Source organism: Sinohyriopsis cumingii, chromosome 15, assembly GCF_028554795.1.
Source record: "Sinohyriopsis cumingii isolate HCF-2022 chromosome 15, ASM2855479v2, whole genome shotgun sequence".
Lineage (NCBI taxonomy): Eukaryota > Metazoa > Mollusca > Bivalvia > Unionida > Unionidae > Sinohyriopsis > Sinohyriopsis cumingii.
This window is the reverse complement of record NC_142975.1, coordinates 67,659,403-67,682,224: the sequence shown is the minus strand read 5'-3', so window position 1 is coordinate 67,682,224 and position 22,822 is coordinate 67,659,403. Positions and strand designations below refer to the sequence as shown.

Genomic DNA, 22,822 nt, shown 5'->3' with positions numbered 1-22,822 from the left:
TTTGTTCTGTGCTACGCTTCACTGTCGGACTCTAGTCCAACATACCTATCCGACCTCACACATGTGTATACACCAGCAAGATACTTACTCTCCTCTTCTGACAATCGTTTACTCATTATTCTCACTATGAAAACAAAGTCATATGGACAGCGTTCTTTTGCATACCAGAGCCCAGCAACGTGGAATGAATTGCCCACTGAACTTAGACACAAAGACACAGTGATCACATTCAAGAGTGCTCTCAAAACTCACTTATTTCGACTGCAAGAACAAACTTAAAGACATAATAATGTTTCCTACCTTAAATATTCTCAGCATGGTTTTTTTAAAAATGTTTTCTAATTTCATGGTGTTTGTTTTTGTAATCATATCATTATATGTTTTTTATTTTATAGGTGTTGTCTAGTGTTGTTAAGCGCTTAGAGCTTCTAAAGATTAGGCGCTATACAAAGTCCTCATTTATTATTATTATTATTATTATTATAAAAGTTATATTCTTTTTTTTCAGGTCATTTGGTTGAGAAATTTGCATTACCACTTTAAACTTGGGGAAGGCAGGTGGAAAATTTGGCCAAAAAGTTTGACATTTCTATTTCTTAGAAGTTAATGATACAATAAAAAATTGAAAACAATTGATTTAAAAAAAAATTAAAAAATCTACATGTTGAAATGAATTAAATCTAACTTACTGATATAAAGGAAACTATTTATGAGACTGGCAAGTAAGTCTATGTGTTTGAAATTTACATTTGTCACCCATAGCATCACACAACACTCCACTTTACTGAAGTTGAACTTCGGAGCAAACCAAACTGAAACTTGTTTGCGCTGAGGTATTCTTGTTCCATTAACACATTTCTGGTCGATTCTAGACCTATCATAAAATGATAGTATGATAAAAATTAGGAATCAGACGGCAATGTTTATATATATGGTTTAAGAATGTAGACCAGAGATTTTGACATTTTGCAGAGCAGATACCTTTGGACAATCATTCCATTGAAACTTTTACTATTGTAACTCAAGTTTCTGAGATTTAGGCTCTTTATCTTGTGTGTCTGTGTGTGTGTTTAAAGTTTGTGGCCCATTTGCCCCCAGACTTCAGATTATTAAGTCAATGTCTTTGCAGTATGTCCGATCTTTCCCTCTACTTAAAACCTTCACAATATGCACTGCCTCTATTGCTGCTGAGTGTTCATGATTCTAACAACAGCAGCAACACCAGCAACAACAATAATAATAATAATAATAATTATTATTATTATTATTACTCTGTCAAACTGATGTTGACGACGAAGACGATGATATCATTCGTTTATAGATATTTTATTGCTGCAATTGGTAAAAAATTATACATCGCAAAAGGGCTCCAAGAAAGTTCGCAATGTACACGTTACTCTGCCTTTGTTAATCAGATACGAAAATGTTGGCCAAGGATATGTATATATAACTCGAGCAACATTTTCGTGACGTCACGTTACCGCAAAGCGTCACGATATACATAGCAACGTTAAATCAGGCAGAGCAGGCACTGTTGCCTGAAGGTGAAGGCTAGGGAAAAGTTTGAATCTGTGCGCTATACATTTGAAACCTCAGGTAAGTGTCAGTCAGCCATTATCGTTCTTAATCATAGTGCATATAAATTTCCATAAATTCATCTGATACATACTAATGTACATAAGTGAGGTAGTGTAAAGCATGCTACATCAATGCCAGGTTATAACCTGAATGTTATTGTTATAACTGATTTTTATGCGAGTTGTTTTAACCTTCTCAATGTCATGAAGCCGATGTGCTACCGGTTGGTACGCCACATTCTTTAACTGGCGTTGAAGTATTGAATAACTGCACTAATTCCGATGTACAATAGGGACTTGGAACAAATCTCACAAGCAGGAGCTTTCCAAAATCACATTCTAATGAACTAGTCAGCTACAAGTAAGACCTAGTGATTCTCAGGGCTATGCCGGTTGAGGTTCCATATCTCATTGCCGCTACGGTAGCCGGATTGGTCTGAGTATGAAGGGACGAAAACGTACACTGACACACTTTTACTTATTTCTGCCTTTCCTATCATTACTCTTCTGACTGTCCTATCACTTCCATCTTTACTTTATCTTTGACCACGTACCACCCGTTGCTTAATAGTGAAGTGTGACTGCGTCAACGTATTTATAGATATATAGATAATTAGGGCAAATATATCATTCATAATTCACGAACAGTTTCTCTCTCTCTCTCTCTCTCTCTCTCTCTGCACGCTTACACACCGATTCAAAATATGAGCCTCTGAAAGCAGTTGCTAGTAAAACTGCTCTAGCGTTGGACCCTGATCCTTCCATTTTCCATCTTAATTCAAACTTACGGTTTACTTGACTGTATTCTTTTGTTGTACATTTTATTTCTAAATCTACTTGTATACAGTCCAATGGGATTGGCACTGCATGTACTTGATTCATGCACCCATACCAATGTAAATATATACCGAAAAGACATAAAACTAGATGTCATACTAAATTATAAGTGGTGAGTACATGTTGAATGCACGCGAATGGTGGACAGATGTCGCATTTCGTGCCAAGTATTCCATTCTTTATGAGAAGGTGTCATAGAGACTGGGAAAGTTCTGTTTTTACATATTACAGTTTAATTGTACACTACGGGAATATTGGATGTACCCTAATACATATTGGAATATGTATGAAAAACTGCGTATACATTAAACGTTAGAGTACACGCCAAACTGGTTGTGTCAGAAATACACTGGTGGAATTATATGAGTAATTTTAGCTGTCACGAGTAGTGTGGTAATAGCGGATTTAGATTTTCTTGCTGGTCTAGGTCACAGCCTTTTATCTCCCGTGACTATGCTCTCATATCACGTGCAAATACCCACGTGTGAATATTGCCCACAGGAGCCAATGCAGCAGGAAAGTCATATGGGGTGGAAGGTAGTGATGCTAGTTCAGGAATCAAGAAAACCATTGTCATACCACTTCGTGTACGTCCGTATACGTGACAAGTAAATACGCTGGTGCAGCGCGAGTACATACATGATTTGCATGACCACCATCGTTTGACATGAGTGGAAATGCATCACATACACAATCTTTGAACATACATTTAGACTGCAGTGTTGTAGACTGATCAATATTTGTAAGGACTAGATAAGTCTGTTATTGTCTTAAAACTAATGAGAATAGCTCTTCAATATAGATGTATTAAACTCCGTTCTTTGCCTGCCAGTTCTCAAATGAAAAACATGCTTCGTAAAGAAATGCATAAATTCTGAGTTTTTAAACGAATCGTACATTTCTTGTCCCTATGCAAGAGCCAGATAATCGATATTCTCGTGTTGAAAGCTACTAATTTTTTTCAGCTGACGGAAGACTAGCAAATATGTGAGATACCTAAAATTATTATTCCAATACTGTATATGCTTGCCATTGCACTGACCATTTTATATTTGTGTATAATAAGTCATGAAATATTTATTCGAAATGGCGTAGCAATCATATTGGCTTATTACGGGGTGGGTGCGCACACTTATTTTTCATCAGCATCTTAACTTCATTAACGAGGTATTTTTCTCATTTACTTTCTAAACGTTTGCTGAGGCCTAAAGAGCTACTGTTATACAGCTGATCAGAATATTATCAATTCGACTCAAAGTCGCGGAAGTTAATTTTATTCATTATAATTGAGGAAACGCCTATGCTCGTGCTGGTTGTACATGAAAATGGAAGTCAATCTGTATGGTCGATCAGTTACGAGTACGAGGCACGCATAAATCTTTGAGATGGGCTTAACTTGAATAACCTATGGGCCTTCTTGTCTGTCATTGGCACGCTAAGGTCTCATCTACGGTTGTATTCGAACCGTTGTAATTTATATGGACTACACACATTAGTTTGAGCGTAAGAATTGCATGTGTAACATTTAAAAATCTGTAGCGTGCCTATAATATCAAGAATACCAATCCACTAGTACAACATTAGTGGAGGTGTCTCATTCATATTATTATTATTATTATTATTATTATCATCTATCTATCTATCTATCTATATATATATATATATATATATATATATATATATATATATATATATATATATATATATATATATATATATATATATAATGGTGAAAAAATAACAGATCAATGCGTATAGTATTTTGAGAGTATTTATGAGCGTATCTAACGATAACTTAAAACCGTTGACGTTAGCCGAGTCGCCAGTGAGCTAATCTAGTGACCAATACACTGAGTAAGCCACCAGCGATAATGAATACCACTGTAAAGGTCTCGTAGACTACCTTAGGTTGGGGTGGGGTGCTCCCAGTATTATCTTTAATTATTACAGAAGATCCACTCTGGCTCGTTTTTGTTAGAAATTGAAATAGTGATAGAGATGCAAAGCTCCCAGTCAGCGATGCCGACAGTTAAATTACTGAATACACAAAAGGTGGAATTCAAATAAACAACAAATTTAATGCCATTCAATAACAGATAGTCCTTCCTCACTGAAATTCAATATTCAAAACCCTATCACTCGTCTTTCACTCGACCAAGTGACGGCCTGTTTCATCATCTGACAGTGTGATAGATTTTCCTCCTGTCTTGTGTTTCTACTCGTCTGAAGTATTTCTCGACTGGTATCCGGTACCCCTTCAGTCCAACAACCACGTCCTTCACCCTTCCACTTCCTCCACTTCCGTTCTCTCCTTTTCTTGTCTCCCAGAGACTTGGGACCAACTGTACCAGAGTATTTCCCTTCTCTGTAGAGGCGTAGTTGGGGGGGGGGGCAGGGGGGTACATATGTCCCCGGGCGCCAAGGTACAGGGTAGCCAAAATGAGGCTTACAACGTTACATTATAATAAGTAAACAAGGGTAATATTCAAAAATGTGATTAAACGGGGAGGGGGCTGGGGCGCCAGTTTTATAGTTCGTCCCCGGGCGCAAAATATCATAGCTACGCCTCTGGTGCTTCTCTGACTCCTACAGCTCCTCCGGTTCCTAAAAGCTTCCTGTCCGAAGCTCCTTTGTAATTCCCAGAATAACAATGTTTCCCGCCAATTTCGAATGACGTCGGAGTAGCTTATAACTTCCTTATGTAATTCCCGCAAGATGGTTTAGCGACTACTGACGTTTAGTTTCAAGATACTATATTTAAACTTGCGATTCCAATGGTGGCCACTCCTTGCTCAATTCCGAGTGGATGTCGATTCACCCATGGTCTACATAATTAGCAGACATTGCCCCCTCCCCGGCAGTCTGTCAAGGGTGGATTTACGACCCCCACTTGATGTTCCTTTGAGCCCAACACCGGCAATTCATGCCCCTTACCTGTGAATCGCACGCACCCAAATAAGGCGCCAGTAACAAGTTCCTATGGCCATGTTATATACAACTGGCTTCCCACCCGTCCTTTTGATGTCGGCTTACACTATCGTAACATAAGCCGGCCGGCCAGCTGTGTACACATCGCTTTGATACTCATTGTTCGCAAGGCTGACACTCGCAACATTTATGAAGCGAATAATTAGCCTCAGGGTCTAGAATATACATGTGCAATCTGGCTTTTGTTCCTTACTTATAACGTGACAATCACAAAATACTTTGAGTATAATATAATGATATCCCAGTATGCAAAATTATATGAACTCCTTTACAGGTCTAATGAAGCTAAAACAGTAGCTCATATATAGAAATAAATCCAAAATGTTTAGAATTGTTGGATTTGACGCTGCTAACGGTAATATGAGGGTTGGCGCAGTCCTTAGCGATGAATCATTTGAGCTGATCTGGACCAACACCGACTAAGGCCCATTTTTGTATAAGTTTATTGATTTGCTTATTTCCGATTTTTCTGACTAAGCGTCTATTTACCAGATCCCAGTACATTATTACACATTACCAAAAATGAAGAACTTACTCTACATGGTACTGTATTTGGCCCAGTTAAATAACGCTACATGTATCTAAAAAGAGTTCTATGGCATTAGGACCCAATCACTGTAAAGATGTATGCATTGGGAAACGTGAACTATGCGGAAGAATATGACACTTTGAAACTTTAAAATACGTTTGACGGCGCTACTTGTCGGTCTCGGTGTACAAGCATGTATTAAACGTGGTATTGGAGCAAAGTCGTGTTATCAGCTTTGCCAGCCATGCGGGTATGTTTGCGAATATTACTGCTCAGGCAGGCAAAGATTCACCGAATTTATGATCATAGATGCACATGAAGCCATTGTAGAAACAGACACAGGATTTGATGAAATAATAGTTATGTTTGAAGTGATTGCAGTTTCTAATCCCGCTAAAATCAAAGCAATAATACAAAATTTTCTCAATTTAAACAATGATTTCCTCATATATGTATATAGACATGCCGAAAGTGATTCATCTGAGGCAACTCACGCGACAGTGTGGGATACGAAACGCAAGGGGTATGAGTAAAGCTTAAATATTTGTAGTGTTAGCACTCCCCCACCCAGAGTAGCACGGTCAACTGTAGTATTATATCAAGACCTACATGCACAAAATGGGCTGAAATATCACAGGTAGTTGGTGATGAACAAGAATGCCGTCGCCGTACTGCACTTACCAATGCTGCTTATGCTGTCGCAAAAGCACGACAATTACAGGTACCTGAATTAGAGTTGAATAAACGTCGTGTTGATTTACAAGATTATCGTGTAATTATCCCGTGGTCAGGTAAAGATCAGGTAAAACATCTTTCAAAGATGCGTCCAAGAGTGATACGCTCCAGGTAAAGACCAGGTAAAACGCCTATCAGAAATGCGCCCAGGAGTCATATCAACATTACATCGCACATGTTTATCTGTGTGTATTTGATTAGTCCACTTAACGATGCATCTGCAATCACAAATCCATGGATTTATAGCGGTGCTCGCAGCGTGCAGTTGTAAATTAAGAAATGATGACTATCGATGTTTCGAATGGGCGCTCTTGTCTGCGTTGTATTACGCAAGCGACAATACAAACCAACCTTGAAAGTATAAATCACATCTGGGTGAACTCAAGTTCGGTAACTTAAATTTTACCAAACAAGTCAGAGTCAGTGACATCGGTAAGTTTGAACGACTGAATCCTGGCATCGCTGTTATCGTATTTATTTAGAACGCATGCCTGCAGCCTAACCGGCAACCAAGACACACATGCAGACAGATTAATATTCATTTGGTAACGTTGCACAGTCTACAGTGATTTTATCATTACACGTGGATTAAAAATATTCAACGAATAATATACAGGCTTAGTAAAGACTAATGTAAGAAATTTCCATGCGGAGGTTACATTCAAGTATGTAGTAACCAGCAGCTACTTGATCAGCATGACTTTACTGCTGTGGAATCAGTGAAAAGCCGCAGCGCACTAACATGCCAGAACCTTGTAAAAACATTCTGCAATTTACAGCGGTAAAACGAAAACTGAAACTACCATATAACATCCACGCGGATGCTTTAGCAGTAGGGTGGAAGCATCAGACGGTCAGTCAAATTCAACGCACATCACTAAACAAGTTCCATACGGATTTATTATACTGTAGTCAGATGCGACGGGTAAAATAAGTCACCATTATTGTATATTGACCATGACTCTGTTGAAGTTATTTCTTAAATCGCTCGAGGTTACGGCGAAATTCATCAGACGAGATCTTCTGCATCGTGGACATGATTTTGACTAACCATAATATTCGGGATTCTATCCGTGGCCACTCATTGTTGGATCTGTGTTCGCGATTTTAGCTCCACTAACGAAAACAACATGACCATTGTCACATTGCTTGTATGTATAGAGGTGACGCACAAAGTGTACAGTTGCGAATTTACCCAAACACAATACAAATCCTTTGGCGCATCATAACATGCGTGGGTATGATGGCTTCTTAATAATGAAAGGAGTCTCAGCAGCGACTATGAACATGCAGAAAGGTCTGGTCAACATTTGGTTTTCGACGATCACGATCGTTATTTGAAAATATATTTGCTTCTTCTGCTCGCAGATGTCTTCGAGACGTTTCGTGATACATCTACGCTTGTGTACAAGTTTGATTCTCAGCACCACTTTTCGTCACCGGGAAAAGCTCCAGATACGTTGCTGTCAAAATCCAAGGTTGATTTGGAATTATTCACCGACACAGCTTTGTTTGTTGAACGTGGTCTTCGTGACGGTATATCTTGAATAACATTGAGAAATGAAGCAGGATATGCCTGTTGGCGGATTTCAGAGGGTTAAATGTCGTCGAAGCTTCCCTTCTCATTCACACGTATAAAGGTAAATGTGATATCGGATACTTTTATGAAGTTGACCTGGAGTATCCAGACTAACTTCACATCAGCCATGGTGATTATTCGCTAGCACCGTAAGCGTTGTCACTGCCACACGTGTGGCTGTCACTGTATCATTGTGAATGTACATTGCTAGTATCGAACCTGAGAATTAAAAACAACTATGTAGTTCACATACGTAATTTGCAGATATATCTGAGATGGGGTTTGCGTGTGTTACGAATCCGTCGGATGCTTGGGTTTCGTCAGAGCGCATTGATGACACCGTACGTTGAAATGAATACGGATCTGCGTACAAAAGCCAAGAAAGAGTTTGAGAAAGATTTCTTCAAACCCATGAACGATGTGTGTTCGACAAGACTATGGAGAATCTTCGGAAACGTATTCTCGTCGACCTTGTACGCGATAGTGAACTAGACAGGCTTCGAAGACTTATTTCTGACTGGCATTCGAGTCTCGAAAGATCTTCGACGGTGGACTCGTTGCTGTACACAGTAAAAATGAAATTAAAAACTAAACCTGACAAAGCATGTCTACATTGACGCGTCAGTGCTGAACTTATCCATATTGCTCATGTACGAGTTTTATTATGATAATATCAAACCGCGTTACGGAGATCATGTAAAATTGTTATCCAAAGAACACCGATTCGTTTTTTATGCATATAGCCATCACTGATGTGTACGCGGACATGGGTGGTTGTGCAGTCACCTTGCTTCCTTATTTATGTTGGCAACATCCGCGATAGTTAATGAATATCTGTATATTAGTACGTATACGATCGTGTGACAAAACCAGAATATAAACCTTACAACTTCAGTGGGAGTCCTCACATCAAACCATCTACAGGAATTTTTTTGTTGGTTGGTAGGTAAATTCGCCACAACACTTGTTTAACCAGCCTCTATAAACAGCATAGAACACCCACCCCCTTTTTAGAACATTTTGAGAAAAAAAATAGGCAAGAAACACCAGGCAAATGCAACAAGAAAACCAGCGATGTAAAGCAACCAGGCCAGTTCCCGAGCTCTCCCTCCCACTAATGACAGCCAACCATTCAGCTGTAAGGGACCTTTATGGACCCACGGATTGAGGCCAAACTATCAGGGTTCCTTGAACCCATAAAAGCCTGGGGGAGGTGGCACCATTCCCTTCCCAAGGAACAAATAGCAGGCTGCGGTGCAGTCAGAAAAAAGTGGCACATGCACAATTGTGCGCACGCCACTATAATTAACTCAACAACAAAAAGAAGGTGACATTTTCAACAGCAACTTCACCTTTCGAATAACTGCGTGGACTGTAGTAGATCGCGGCTAGTTTCATTATATCAACTGCTTTACCTCCAGTGAGAATCCTGGCTTCTTATCACCTTTGATGATCCATGTAGCGATTCTTTCTCCGAGTGTGCGATTGATCGTCTTTTTATTCACTGATATGATTTATAATGGCATGAGGACGAGCACGGATACAATTTGATGCTTTATAAGCAATATCACGTCGGTAACATGCAGCATCGACGCGGTTTACACACACTTCTCCATGCTTCGTCAGGTTATTAGAATCGAGTAGTATATTCAGCCGTGTACCATGCTCGCAATAATTGTGTATAAGTCCCAGGGGGAATCAGATGTGCTTTTTCCCCGGGTTTTTTGATCCATTGTGTAGCCTTGTTAATGCAGTATCGAGATCACCGCCAACGACATTTTTATTGAATGTGAATCTGTTTATCCACATCAAATACAACTTTAGGCGGTCGCGGCTTTGCCATTACGTGTACGAGTTTTCTTGCGGCACATCACACAATATGAAGACATGACTGAGTTATACAGCAGGACGATATTGAATATGGCATAACGAAAGAGAAAATCCGACATAAATTTCTCCGTGCAGGCAACGCTTAACGAAGTCAAGCACGGTGACATGTTTCTAAATTCAGTTCGTGCATTGGTTATTGGGCCCGCCGGATCAGTGGAACCTCAACTGTTGTTAAATATGATATTTGAGATGTTTATCGTGGGATCGGTTGTATCGCCGTCAGCATACGATCAACGAGTTATGATGTAGTAAGATATTTTAAAGTAGCACATCAGTCGTCACCATGATGACAATCTTTCACTGTTGATTTCTCTTCCACAATCGATTAAGTTCCTACCTTTGACGACCTTGATGCGAGTGAGAATATTCTTGTCCTCTTCGATGATGTGATGCTTGAACGCCAAGAAAATCCCGCTAGAGAATATTTTCCGCGGTTGACACAGAATCACAGACGTGATCTGTATCATGCAAATATATGCACACGTGTCAAAAGTGATTCAGGACAACTGTAACTTGACGATGGTTCGTGGCATTGACGCGCATGACCTCTCACACATTCATTAGACTCGTGAGATGTTTCGTAATATGTTTGCGATGACCACCATGGAGCCGTATAGTTTCCTCGTTATTGACTTTATTGGTGGACTACGCAAGTACCGAGCCGGTTTTGACATGATCACTTAAACAGTTATGATAATTATGTCAAAACCTGCTGGTGATGTCGTTGCGGAGTATGGGGAGCAAAGCTGCTCGAGAATACCAGAAGCTGATTTGTTATGTTATAGGCGGCCTCAAAATTGTCAACGATATGTTACAGTTGAAACAAACTGCACGGGAAGAACTAACTAGGGCTTCGAGCAAACCTTTGTACCACTGCTCAAAACACCGCGCGAAACCTCTGAAGAGATAAGGACAGTTACGAGAACAACGGCGACGTTGATGGGAAAAGAAGATAAACCGGGTCCTGTTGTTAAGACAGCCCAACGTGCCACGATGGCAACCGCAGAGGTTCTTGAACGCTTACCTGAGGCGATGGCGGAAATCCAGCAAGAAATCGAAAAAAACTTGAACCCAAAGTTGATGATATTTAAAGTAACAATAATACACTTGACACAGAAGCCAATGCGGCTCTGAAGAATCATCCACGGCCCGTGTAAGAGTAAATGATGAGATCACCGAAGCAACATTTTTAAAAAGATGGTTACCAGTGGATCATTGAAAATTCCATGGATGCAGGGCTTATTTTACCAACAACTAGAGAAATCTTGTGTCCCACACTCTAACAAAGAATGAATTTGCTGTATAGGCCAAGTGGGTAAGGAATTTAATGGCTTTAAACAAGCCACCGCTATTTGACTATTATGAAAGACTAGATAAAGCTGAAGCTGAAAAGGCTTGTAAAAGCCAGGAAATGTTTAAAGATTTGATACAACGACTTCAGGCAATACGAGTTCCCCATGCTACATCACCAACTCAAGAAACTGAGGTGGCAGCCACACTCGGACCTGTCCGTTCACACGAAGCTACGCGAAAAGAACTATTAGAAGTGCTTCGAGAGCCATTTCTTAACAAACTTGCACATACACACACACAAACAACCCGTGTCAGCATATAAATCGTGCATCACCTCCTGCGCCCACACTGGAACAAAACGTTTGTTCCATCGAAGAAGAAGCACTAAAAGGGTTGATTGAGCAACAAAAACAGGAAGGAAAAAGGCTTGGTGGAATGTGTGACCCGACTGACCTTAGAGATCGGTTGGAAACATTAGACGGGCCATTTCGTGTGGGTATCAACGCGCCAGAAGAAATTAATGAGGCCACATCGATTTTCAGCTGTTACTCCCCAACAACATAGACCTGTTGATGCATGAACTTGCTGAAGACACCCATGATGTATACAGCAAACACACCGATGGTGATGTCTGAGGCGATTTTCGCAAAATTAATGTTGCAGTGCAGCGTATCGTTGCAGACACAACCCCGTGCGTTACCTGGATCACGAACCAGAATTGTATGTGACTTTTTCTACATCAATCACCGGGCGGCAAAATCGCACACTTTAGATTGAGCTAGCATCGTTGCAGGTAAATTGTCAAAAACAGCCGATAACTTCTTTACTTTTTATATATTTTGTAATTCATTCATTGCACTTTCAGAAACTGGTATTTCCTAGTTTTCCAAATAAATTTTTCCCTAGTTTAATAACTGTTTACGATAGTGTACTTTAGAGTAATTCAACTGATTTTTCGGGCTCAGCTGAGACTTCATTTTCCTTAGCTGTCTGGTTGGAGATGTAGGCGATTTACGGATATTTTGAACATTTGAGTGTGTGTAAGGTGAAGTAGTTTGCATTTTCAACTTGCGCAACGGAGAGAATGTTGTCAAACGTCTATGTTACTTTTACGGAAATGGCCTTGATGATGCCGTTCGTATATGTTTAGAGGCGCACCATTGGTGCTCGTAGCCTTGTCTTCGCGCGCTGCATCAGTTGCTAAACAAGTTGCAATGCTAGTCGTTGATAGCATGAAAGAATTTGCTGCCGATCGATTACATAATTTTGGCATTCCAGGTGCTTCAGTCTATTCGAAATCGACTAGGACAATTAGCAACACGGCAACCAAAGTTTGAACCTAAAAATATTACACTTCCATCAGCAGAAACAATGTCAGCTTTGTTCAGTTTAATCATCAGAAACGTATAGTTGATTTAGCTATTGCAAGTTTGATAACGGAAAGCGGATTACGGTTGTCTTGCAAGTATTAGACGAAAACAGTATCAACAATGGCCCAATTAAATAATAAACCCGATTCCGCGTTTTCCATGAGTGCGCCTGTGTTTTTAGATTGCATAACAAAAGATTTTCAGTATTATTCGTACCTTGCTAGGACCTCTGATGAGCCAAAATTAGAATTACATGTGCATCTCATGGCTCTGGTTTTGCTTCCATGAGAGACCTCCTTGTAAGTCGATGGAACACTGATGCAGGTGAAGAATAACGATTACCCTGCAATGTTAACCATTGTATTGTAGCGTTTTTTCGCAACATACGTTATGCCATCTACAGAAAGGAAATTGAGTCGATTCTCGACAACGTTGGCTTGCTGCGACGATTATCGGACTCGCCACATACAGTGTAAATTATACGAAGTCTGCCGGCCGGTCTGTGATATTTCATAATTACTTCATATAATACGAGAGCCCCGTATTGCTGCAAATAATGTATAAAATGTACCGTTTCATAATTTTAATTTTCACCTTTGATTTTTGATCGATCGCCGAAAACTTTTTGATGGAGGCTCTTTAGCAAATAAGTACCCAACATGGTCATACCGTACCAAAAACACGTGCTTATATTAGATGTTTCAAAGTATGGATCGTGAAGGTAAACAAGATAATAATGCTATGATATTCGACAAACGCAGCGTGCTTGATGTTTCTTTGCGGTAAAACGGTCATCAGGGACCCTCCGAAGAAATTCTGCATAACTTCCTAGACAATCTAGTTCCACGTGCATTCCTCAAGCTATGGTCGTGCATGGACCGACATCAGTACGTTGACACGGTTATGCAGATTATTTGTACGTTGTATCTGTTTTATTACTTTTCATTTGAACACCTGGAGTTGTTTAAGTAGTCGGTGGTTGACATGTAATTTCATGTACATATAGGTGGGACCATTATCGCCTACGTTACCAACGTCACAAGTGGATACAGATGCATTGCTGTAATTCTCATATGTTTCTGTCGGGGTGGCGGGTACAGATGGTCCATTTAGTCTCCTTGACGAGCCTGTTGAATAATTATACCTGTTACGTTTTCAGATATTAATGTCCTATCTTTTAGTTACGGTTGACCTTAGCCCAAAGCAGCTTGCAAAAATAAAGAGCGCAATATGGAATGATTGCGGGTTATATTGAGGCTTATTCCCATGTGGTTGACGTAAACACAACTTAATCAGTTTAATACGGCCAAGCGAAAAACACATCGGTGAATTAAAACTGTCCAAATTATGGGTGGTAAAGAAGCAAAGGACTTGTGAAATATTTCTGTTTCTCGCGGTCTTTCCAACGCTCTAAGCAGCTGCAGTTCCTGCGGTTGCAAAAGCGGTTGGGTTAGGGTTTGTCGAAACTGCATCTGGGATTCCTGTGAAAAAGGCCATGGGAGGCGGAGCCTCTCGAGGACGAATAGTCTAGTGAACGAATAAAGACCGGACAAGCTCCTCGATCATCCCCTTTCCTTCAAGCACAGACATGGTACCATATTCTTTGGTTGTGACCCCTCCGTTGAACCATCCCTTAGCCAGTTTTGATTCTCTTGCGATGATAAAGTCCTTCAAACATTTCCGATGTGTCTTTGTGCGAGAAGAACTTGCATTGATAATTCTCCGCAAGTGGGAAAGCGGCATCATCAATCTAGATTTCACAACAGGACATGGAGCGTATTAGGTACGTCTCGACATTTTTATATTTTGACCTGTACGGACTTACACCATCACTTGAAATTCTTGATTATGTACATAGGAAACAAAGTTTTCTAACTCTGCTTTATTCAACACTGCCGTTGCAAAACAGAATAGTCGGTTCGATATGTAGACATATTTTTGTTAATGGGTTGTGTGCATTCGAGCATTCACCAACCTCGCAAACGCTTAGTAATTTTACATTCATGTACGCTTAATAATTTGAAAAATGCGACGCTGATATGAATCAGACCAGGTATGCACCAACGTGGACTTGTTGAGTTCACCTTCCAGGTTGTTGTTCATGTTGACCCGGACGAGCATCTGATTTTTGAAGATCAAGCTGGAAATTTGCTAACATGTAACGTGAACATTCTAGATCTTGTTATAATGATGTAAGGCGCTGTTCCTGAAACTTACGAAAGGCGGAAATCAAAGACGCTGGTTTGTTGATTGCATTAATAAAAAATTACATTGATGTAGCGAAGCCGTTCGTGAAAATACTAGAGTTTTTCACCCACGAGATGAAATGTATCCGTTATTCACTCGTTTCAAGCAAATATTCTTTTTATTTTATGCTCACATACGTTGGCTACCTAAAGTATGTGACACAGTGAATTAGCAGATTTTTTTACGGTAATGTCAGCTGTTTACCGTATATGTTCTTCTGTGCTATATGTACCTGCGCACGAAATTAGTTCCACATCAGGTTGATACAAATTAACTGATATTTCCAGAATAACAAACTACAAGTTTCAAGGATAACAGACAGGGATTATTAATCTGCAAATAATTAATTATTAATTATTAATTTGCTAAGGTGGCGCTCTACAGTTTGTATTTTGCATAGGGTTAGGATTTTAAAGAAAAAGAATTTCCCCGGCTTTCCTCACTGGTTATACTGGCTATTTCAAAAAGACCTTGTATATCTCAGGTATACAGGGTCGGCGCTACCATATAGGCAAACTAGGCAGCCGCCTAGGGCTCTGATTTCAGGGGGCGCATTTTTAAAAAAAAAACATATTGTTTATAAATTTTGAAATTGATATTTTCCTGGTGGTGGTGGGGGGGGGGGGGGGGCGCCAGAATCTAACCTTGCCTAGGGCGCCAGATAGTCTGGCCGGGTCTGGCTCCGGCCCTATAGGTATAATTCAAAGAACATTTAATTCCCTTTATTTTGGCATATGATTGATGGGTGTAATATGAGTTATAGAGTATACAGCTTGGCCTTACTCCAGATGTGCACCTTTCAAAAAAGTGCTTGCTCTACTTGGCCATTTTCACTTCCTGAACTTCAGAGGTAAATTGTATAAAAAGGAGCCGATAACTTTTTTTACATTTTATATATTTGGTAATTCATTCATTGCACTTTCAGAAGTTGGTATTGTCTAGTCTGGCAAAATTCATTTTCCCTATTTTAATATCTGCTATGTATAGTGTACATTAGACTAATTCAGGCTGATTTTTTAACACAAGGAAGCAGTCATTTTAGTTAGCAGTGTGCTTAAATCATGTAAAATTTCCAAAAGTACAATAACTAAAGAAATATCATCCACATTACATTAATGTAGCATAGAGGTATGAAAACATTCTCTCCACTGTGCATGTTTTAAATGCGAACTACTTCACCTTACATACGTCACTCTCTCAAAAGTACATATTAACTGGTGAGCGCCCTCAAGGTGCAAAATCAAAGGGAGGTAAGTATGTTCTGACCCAAAAAAGTAGTTCCTGTAGTGAAAAAATATTACAGTGAAATATCAATATTATTTTAATTAGAAAATCAAGTAATTCACTGCTTAGCATAAAAAACATGAATATTTACAGCATAAAGATCATATGTCTTCGCAGATGAAATTCATTTTAAAGGAATTAACTTGGTTCCATTCGAGTGCTTAACCATCTATGGTGTTTATTTGTTGTTGTTGTTGTTGCTGCTGTCGGGTTTAACGCCATTTTTCAACACACGATAGGCCATACATGGCGGCCAGTATTAATGGTGGAGGAAGAATTCGGGAAAACCTCGTTAAGAACCACCGACCCACGAGAAGCTACTTGCAAGCTTTCTCACATCCGAGACTCGAACCCACGCAGACAGGTGAGATGGCAGTGACCACTCGGCCACTCGGGGCCCCCGGTGTTTATTTGTAAGATTAGGCTTATACATACATACATACATACATACATACATACATACATACATACATACATACATACATACGAGGTTGCGGAATTTGCCGACGGTGTGTTACATCGGCTAACCAGTGATGCCAACTTTGACGGTGATTTTATGCCTATTGTCAACGATTTTCAGCGTCAGAGTGGCTTTAACTAACCCGCATATACAATGAAATATATTATTTTTAAAGGCTAAATAGAAATCAACCGTTGGTATCACTCTAATGTACCTATACCAACTTTTGGTCAGCCTGGTGTTATAGTATTAACACATGAAAACACTCAGTTACGTAAAGCACAACCAGGAACCCATGGATTGTTTCTACAACGACGAAATGGGATTCACCGTCAATTCCACGTTCATTCGATTCCCCGACGATTGTATTCAACCAGCATTAACTCAACAAAGAAGAGAAAGATCTCGACTGTTATTCAACAAGTACGCGTTTGTTCGGGTACCAGTGTTTGGACCAAGACGTGAACATCATTTAAGACCTGACGCACTGGTGCAGTCCTTAGAGTTCTATATGAACGTGGTGCTAGGCACCCAGAGAGTGCAATCGCCGAAAACTTGCCTGTAACTGCTGTGCAAGTGAAAAGAGTAATTGGCTAGAAGTACATGTGCATCTTTCACCAGATCAAGGCCAGCATGTCGAGCAAATATACCTTGCAATTACATTATTTAAAGAAGAATTATGATAGACACTAAGTGTTACCAACGCGAAATATACTCGAAGCAGAACAACAGCTGCGAGATGAATCACCAACAGCGCTGCTCGAGAAACACAAGCATATGTGTATGTTCGTAGATGCTATTCGCAGAATCGCTGCGGCGGCCAACGTGGCGGGAATTACATTGACTATTATAGGCACACCAGTCGGATTTGTTTTTGGAGCCACTCCAACAGTAAACCGTACGACTGGTGGCACGGGTAAAATAATATCGTCATGGCTGCATTAGATGTAGAATAACGAAATATTTGCAATTGAAACATAGGTATAAAACAACACATCTGTCGCAGAATTCTATTGTATTTTCTCGGTTAACAGTAGGGGGGACATATCAGTGTCCTTTTCCTAATCAATTATTTTGCATTAAATTTGAAAGTTGGGTGTAAAATTATATGATACATTCTTATCTGACGCGGGAGGTCGCGGGTTCGAATCCATGCCGAGTCATACCAAAGATTTATAAAAATTGATACTTACAACTGCCTTGCTAGGCGCTCAGTATTAAGAGATTAGTGTTAGGACTGGTCAGCCTGCTGTCAGGATGGTATGCATTGTACAATATGACTAAAAAAAATTGTTAAAGCTACGTTAAAACTCCATATCACACATTACACACATCCACACATTTTGATCTGGAGCTGTCTTTTATAATATATAAAATATATGAGATTTATAAAAGTTGCGTAATGTCAGGCAACTCTTCCTATTCATTCATACAATGAGACGGGATAGGAATTACAAATAATATCGTTGGAATATTGTTCCTTTGTAGCAGACTTCTAGCTATTTTAAGCTTTACTTGTACAATAATACAGTGACCATAAGTAATGAAAGGTCATCAGTACCTGCTTTTGGCAACTATAATTGTGTTGTCCATGGTACCTAATGATTGAATCAACTTATGCAATCGCTTTTCTTCAGAGACCATTCATTTCCAATGTTGTGATAAATCTTTCATAAAGGCAGTCACTAATAAGATTATGATATCCATAACTTTCATTAAATAATAATAATAATAATAATAATAATAATAATAATAATAATAATATCAATAATAATAATATGGGTTAGATGGTTGTCCGTCGTCTGGAGTCCTTCTGTCTGTTAGAGAAAGTTTCCTATAGCTACTTTGCCTAAATTACTGGATACATTGCCAGGAAACTTTTAACACTAATTCATCTCTGTATGGCTGATCAAAAGTGGTATGGTGCTCCTTGGACTTCCAATATGGCCGCCACAGTAGCCATCTTGAAAATTGTGTTAATGCTGCTACTCCTAAATGGAAAGTCATATAGACATGGGGTTTTCAACAGAAGACTTTCTATGATGTCTAAATGGTTCGAATGGAAATGTCGTCGATCTGACGTCCAATGTGTTATCATCAGCCACGCAACCATCTTGAAAATCGTTATATCGCTACTCCTCTTAAATGGAAAGTCATATTGACATGGAGGTTTCATTGAACGACTTCTTGTGATGTCTAGTTGGTCCTGAATGAGAATGGTGTCGATCTGGTATCCAGTATGGCCGCCACGGCCGTAGGTTTGAAAGTCGTGTTTTTGTTGCTTCCCTGAAGATGTCTTATTACGTCTGTTTGTTCAGAAATGAAAATTTTGCAGCTCGGATATCTAATTCAAATAACAGCGGCCATCTTGAAAATCGTGTTATTGTTTCTCATCCTAAATGGATGGACATATTTTCATGGGGTTGTAACTGAAAGATGTTTCATGATGTCTAGCGGGTCATAAATAAAAATGGTGCCAATCTGGCATCCATTATATCCATCATGCAGACATCTTGAGCATTGTAACTCTGCTCCATCTAATCGGAAAGTTTATCAACAAAGGGTTTGCACCCTATAATTATTACTTGGTCCAAAAATTGCACCATTACGATATCCAGTCTATGCACCACGACAATCATCTTGAAAATCTTGTCGTGACAACTTCTCCTCAACGGCTCACCGGAATGTTATGCCGACATCGAGTTTCAACTAGAAGTCTGTTTATGATATTAAGTCCCATATTAAAATGATGTCAATCTTACATCCAACGTGGCAGCCGTGATTGCCATTTAGAAAATTTGTTTATGGCTACTTCTAGATAAATGTTTATATCGACATGGGCTTTTCACCAAATAACGTGTAAAAAGTGTTTAGTTGGTCCCAGACCTCTATTATCGTTACTCCTACTGAATGGCTGGTAATATTCACATGGGATTTCAACCAAATATATCTGATGATGTCCAGTGATCCAGAATGAAACTTGTGTCTATTTTAGTTCCATTATAGCTACCATGACAATAAATTTGGCCACCAAGGCGCAGACCTCTATTATCGTTACTCGTACTGAATGGCTGGTAATATTCGCATGGGATTTCAACCAAATATATCTGATGATGTCCAGTGATCCTGAATGAAACTTGTGTCTATTTTAGTTCCATTATAGCTACCATGACAATAAATTTGAAAATTCTTATTATTGCTCAGAAATATTAAATATGGTTTTAACACCCAGCAGGTAAAATGAAGAAATGGTCTTATAATAAATTCTTGGAAATCCTTTTCGACCAGTATAGTGTCACTTTCTTGGAGGGACTGTTCTTCTTCTTCTTTTCCTTCTTCTTCTTCTTCTTCTTCTTATTATTATTATTATTAGTAGTAGTAATAATAATAATAATAATAATAATAGCAGGAGCAACAGCAGTAGTAATAATAACAATAGTAGTAGTAGTAGTGGTATTATTATTATTATTTCAGATGCCGAAGATTTGCTTGTTGAAGCTTCGAACAAGGTTCAAAATCCCCCAAAAAGATGGACGATGCCTAGGCATTCTGGGATCACACGAGATTACCGGAGCATGGGACGAATCTCGACCCATTTTTGCCACAGAAATTGGGGAAGATAGCTGGGAGGCATCATTCCGCATGATATCCGGCACTCAGTTGGAATGGAAATGGGTTGTATACGACAAACATAGGAACAAAGTCCTCCAATGGGAGGTCAGGGATAACAGAACCCTTTTAGTGCCAGACACGTGCTCTCTTATTTCAACACAGTTTGATGGAGAACAGTGTGACATACTTTCTCAAAAGGAAGGACTTGTAGAGTCAACCAAGTCACTGGAAACAGAGTCATTTTCATCGCCAGAAGAAAGTGACCAGCGAGGCACATCCACATCAAATAAATTGAGAGATGCGGTCTGTGAGGTTCCACTATCATCAGGAATGTTGGCGGAAACACCAAGTGAGAACGGAAACCAGATTTCATTAAACTCACATGTGAATGGTGCAGAAGATATAAACAGAGAAGATTTTAGAGCAAAAGTAATAAAGGAAAATGAGTTCGTTTCTCTGACATCAGATGAGATGGGAGAGAAGGATGCAGATGTTGCAGCTACCCCAGAAATACATTTTGAGAAAATTGCTGCTGCTGTAAATGGACACTCAAAGGAGTTGATGCTAAATATATCGAATGGAAAAGAGCAGACTCCAGCCATATTAGAGATGTACAGAATGAACGACAAAAAGATTCCTTCTACGCTAGAAATACCAGTTGGGAAAGAGTCAAATGTTAAAGCTTCTGGTAATAAACATATTCCCATCACACCAAACGCGTCAGTGGAGAAAAGAAAGATGAATCAGCCGGCACCATTAGTGGCAAAGAAAAACGAACCATCGGTTTTGTTGAGAGGTACAGTTCAAGCAGCATCGAAAATGTATACTGGGAGAGAAACAATGGTGTCGCCAACATGCGAATTATCGCACGAGACTGATAAACAGTTTAAATTGCCAGTGTCTGCTAACAATCATGTTTCAACCCAGTCAACATCATTAGTTTCTTACAGTAACAAGGCAACTGAAATCACGTCAGAGTTGACTGAAGGGATTGGCGAAGGTGTTCCATCGGTAACTGGTGCATCAAATGGAAGTGGAGATTCATTCTCAAGAGATTCAAAAGAAAATTCTAACAAACTGGAAATGTTCTCCGGTGAAATACACGGCAGAAATACAAAATATGTATTATCATGTGCCTCAACAGCTACACAGACCTCGCCAAAAGCACGCGAGGATAACGTTGCCTCCGCAAACTCAACACAAACCTCGCCAAGCGTAAATAAGGAAGACACCGGTAAAATGGGCATACAATCTGAACAATCCGGGCATTGGCCTTATCATTGGTCGTATCCTTTGTTGCTGGTTCCAGCTGCCATTCTCGCAACTGCTGCCCTAACGTACATTATTTACAGGAAGTCCCGTTAGAGTATAGCTTTCATCCACAGAATGCCTATATTTTCCACGAAGATTTTATTTCCTATTGAATAAAGCAACATTTTTCTCTGTTTAGCGCTTTTTTTCTCTCTCATATCTTTATCCTTTATTAGCTTGGGGTTACGTAAAACTCAAAATCGTAGCCTAGAAATGTTTTTCATCTGTTAAGATTTTATATTAAAGAGAAAACCATTCCATGCAATGTAGTAATAAATCAGGAGGGTAAAAACAAAACAAAACAAAAACAAACAACAAATAAACAAAACAAACACGCAGCAGTCCCTTCCTCGGCGGCAACACACTTTATAATACCACTAATTATAGAAACTAATGTATGTACCCGTGTTTAACGTGCATTGTGAACAGCGTAGATCCAAATATGACGGTGTTCCAGAGAAGTCTCTCCCCCAGCCCCACCCCCACCCCAAACAAAAAAGTGGGTCCAGGTTTTTTTTTCTACAGGGAAATTAGACACCTAGAGCTATATTTCGCTTTGTAATTCTTTTCTTTATTTAGCTTTATTTAGAAGAAAATATTACACGCGGGCTTCGCGTTGTCTTGGACCGAAACATGGCCGGAGGGGGGGGGGGGCAAAAAGGGGGTATATGTAATTTTTATTTCCATCCGTTCTACCTTAACTAACCTGCCCGTGACATTTTCCTGTCGGCTTAATAGCTCAGAAGCCGTTTGCACTGATTAATCCGACTTGAGTTTGGCCAACCTTTTTGGTAATTAATATTTTGCAAATATTTTAAAGTAGAATCGGAATTTATACTTTCCTTCAAATAGAAAACATTATTTGTAAAGTATTTACTGATGATGGACAGTAATAAATGTCGAAGCCTGTTACAATAGCCCTGAAATGATTATGAAACTTGTGTGGTCATTTAGTGACTATTACAGAACTCGTGCAAATGAATAAGGATGCACAATCCGTAGTAGAAAATGAGTAATATTCATAGGTACCTCATCCCCTTGAATGAAAAATGGTTGTAGAGTGAACAAACGAACAACTCTAGTGGAAGAGCAGCTCCATAGAAGTTACCC

At 39.5% G+C, this 22,822-nt stretch overlaps 1 protein-coding gene across 1 annotated transcript; it reads left to right on the top strand.

Annotated features, from left to right (window-relative positions):
- Positions 1-1,442: 1,442 nt before the first annotated feature.
- On the top strand, positions 1,443-21,850 carry LOC149781997 (uncharacterized). The gene is made up of 2 exons (XM_089933400.1): positions 1,443-1,596; positions 20,264-21,850. Exon 2 carries the CDS (start codon positions 20,264-20,266, stop codon positions 21,764-21,766), a length of 1,503 nt encoding a protein of 500 aa, XP_089789526.1. The 5' UTR covers positions 1,443-1,596; the 3' UTR covers positions 21,767-21,850.
- The last annotated feature ends 972 nt before the right edge of the window (positions 21,851-22,822 follow it).

Coding starts and splice junctions, on each gene's coding strand:
- LOC149781997 (XM_089933400.1), top strand. CDS start 20,264: ATGCCGAAGATTTGCTTGTTGAAGCTTCGAACAAGGTTCAAAATCCCC.